The following is a 2,500-nucleotide window of genomic DNA, read 5'->3' on the forward strand; positions in this document are numbered from 1 at the left end:
CGCCTCGCTCGTGCCATCGCTCCGCCGCTATTTACAAGGCGCGGCCCGCCTCGGCTCTCCTCGCCAGACGGACCGCATTCTGACACCTCTCCTGGTGAGCCGGGCTGCCAGAAGAAGAGCCCGTGTTCTCTGTCGATGTCTGTCGTGACTAAATATCATTGGATCAAGTCTTTCGAAAGCAAAAGTAATATACTTTATTTTCGAGTTTACATTTTCTTTCTCTTGTTTTTGTCTTCTTCACTGCCAGCCATCATGTGGTCTCACCCCCCCCCAAGATCACCCACCTCCCTTCCCCTCCCCCCCAATCCCATTTCCTTCTCCCCTCCCTCCCCCTCTTTCTCCCCTCTCCCCCACGTCCTCTTCCTCCGCGCTCCTCCTTAAGACCAGATGAAGTAGTCCCTCGGGCAGGCGCCGGCCGAGCCGCACCAGGTCGTCTCCTCGAGCACCGGACACGCCTTCCCTCCGCGGCGCGCGTGCTTCAGGATGGTTCTTGTCCTCGTCTGCTCGCCGATGCCACAGGTCTTGCTACAGGCCGACCACGCGGACCACTCGGTCACGCGGCAGTCGCGAGGAGGACGTATCTTCCTGAGCTCCATTCTGCGCCGCCTCCTCTGCTCCCTCCTCTGCTTCCTCATCTTCCTCCTCTGCTCTTTCTGGTAGTTCTTGACGATATCGTCGATGACCGCCATGGCGTCGCCGGTGGGGATGCGTTTGTGGGGCGTCGAGGACCTGCCTCTGGCCACGTGCTTGGCCTGCGTCCTCGCCGCCTTGTCGTGCACGGGGCCCTCCTCGCCCTGCTGCTGCGCCGCCAGCTCCTGCTCCTGCTGTTCCTCGTTCTCCAGGTTTTCCTCCTCCTCTTCGTCGTCTTCCTCGTCCTCACTCTCCACCGAGTTACTCATGAGGGACACCCTCCTGTTGGCAGCCACGTCCCTCGCCTTGGCCGGCGGGAGAGCGTTGACGAAAGCGTTGCGGGAGACTTCCTCCTCCGTCGCCGTGTCGTAGGGCGACCTCCAGGGCGTGACCGAGGGGCGTGGTCCGACTGCCGGCCGATGGTGGGCGCGGTGACGGTGGTGGGCGCGGAGGGGCGTGGCGGAAGAGGGCGCGGGGGTGGTAGTTGTGGTGGTGGTCGAAGTCGTGGTCACGGCTGGTGTGAACGTTCGGACGGAGGTGACGTAAGAGACGTGGTTCTGATTGCGATCCTCACTGTCCTCGGGGTCGACGGCGCTGCCTTTAAACTCAGGGACTGAGGACTTCAACTCGTCCCCGTAGTGCTTGTAGGCGATGTCCTCGATCTTGACGACGTCGTAGGCCGTCCCGTCCACGGGGTCGAAGTGCTCGCTCAGCGTGTACTCCTTCATCTTCGTGATGGTGAAGGTAGCGATCCTGGGCAAGTGCTGGAGCGTCGGGTAGTAGAAGGAATGCGCCGGGTGGTCGGGGTAGTTGGCGGTGATTCGGAAGAGCTTCTCCTGGGGACTCGTCTGCCAGTTCGGCGACGTGAAGGTCAGGCCGTTGTCTGTCCCGGCGTCCAGGGGGTCGACCTGGATCTTTACGTTGTCCACCCAGTTGCCGCCTTCGCACAGCTCGAAGCTATCCACGCCCACGAACCAGTCGGGCGAAGGGACGATCTTGGACAGGAGCGAAATCCTGGAATGATTCCCGTCGACGAAAAACTCGGACTGGGTCTCCCCGACGCCCTGCGGGATGGGGGGGGCGCTGAACACGTCGAGGGCGCCGTCGTTGCCCTGGCCGTACTTGTCGAAGCCGTCGCTCCTGCCGGTCTCCGCGAAGGCCTTGACCTCGGGGCTGGCCGTCTCGCCGGCGCGGAACAGGACCAGGTCGCGACTGTGGCTGATGCCTGCGAGTTTGGACCACTGCGCGGGGGGGCGCCACTCGGGGTAGTGCTTGGGGAAGTCCCTGGGGCTCCAGTGGGTCTCCAGCTTGACCTTGTACACCGTCAGCTCCTCGGGGGGGCAGCCGGAGGGGGTGCTTCCTCCTCCCCCTCCCCCTCCCCCCGCTCCTGCAGCCGCTGCGTCGCCGGCCGAAGCAGCCTCCAGGGCCAGGCACAGTGCCACGAGGGAGAGCCACAGGGCGGGCGCCGCGCTCCTCCTCGAGAGAGCCATGGCCGTTGCTATAATGTGGTTCGAGGGATAAGGTCCAACACAAGGGGGGGGGGGGGCACAGGGGGGTAAGGGGGGATGGGTCCACCACAGGACAGGTCACAGGTCAACTCTGGCTCAGGCGCAGGCTAAGGGGACGCCCCTCGAACTGTCCCTGTTGCGTTTCTTGTTTTGTTTTGGTTGTTATCGTTCGGCGGCTGATGTAAACAAACTCGGGTTTATTTTTCAAGCTTTTTTTTTTCTCTCTCTCTCTCTTACTATATTTTATTTTGCCGTTTTCATCTACTACGCCCACGAGCCTATTTTTTCTCTCTGAATACTGATCCCCCCTCAAACAAACCAACAAAAAAAGGAATGTAATAATCGGGATTTAATCCAAGCAA

General features: G+C 61.4%; 2 protein-coding genes across 3 annotated transcripts in view; one reads left to right on the top strand and one right to left on the bottom strand.

The window, feature by feature from the left end:
* Positions 1 to 2,500, top strand: part of LOC119577183 — a 58,502-nt gene that overhangs the window by 31,655 nt on the left and 24,347 nt on the right. The window lies entirely within an intron of this gene.
* LOC119577182 overlaps positions 1 to 2,500 on the bottom strand; it is a 2,911-nt gene that overhangs the window by 155 nt on the left and 256 nt on the right. Inside the window, exons 1-2 of one of the 2 annotated variants that reach the window (XM_037924906.1) lie at positions 1,257 to 2,500; positions 1 to 1,187 (exon numbers count right to left, since the gene is read on the bottom strand). The exon at positions 1 to 1,187 is cut by the window's left edge and continues 155 nt beyond it; the exon at positions 1,257 to 2,500 is cut by the window's right edge and continues 256 nt beyond it. In XM_037924906.1, the coding sequence (XP_037780834.1) occupies positions 378 to 1,187; positions 1,257 to 2,120 (1,674 nt within the window). In that variant the 5' untranslated portion in view covers positions 2,121 to 2,500 and the 3' untranslated portion in view covers positions 1 to 377. The other variant, XM_037924904.1, reaches the window with a different exon arrangement.

Source organism: Penaeus monodon, chromosome 9 (assembly GCF_015228065.2).
Source record: "Penaeus monodon isolate SGIC_2016 chromosome 9, NSTDA_Pmon_1, whole genome shotgun sequence".
Taxonomy (NCBI): Eukaryota; Metazoa; Arthropoda; class Malacostraca; order Decapoda; family Penaeidae; genus Penaeus; species Penaeus monodon.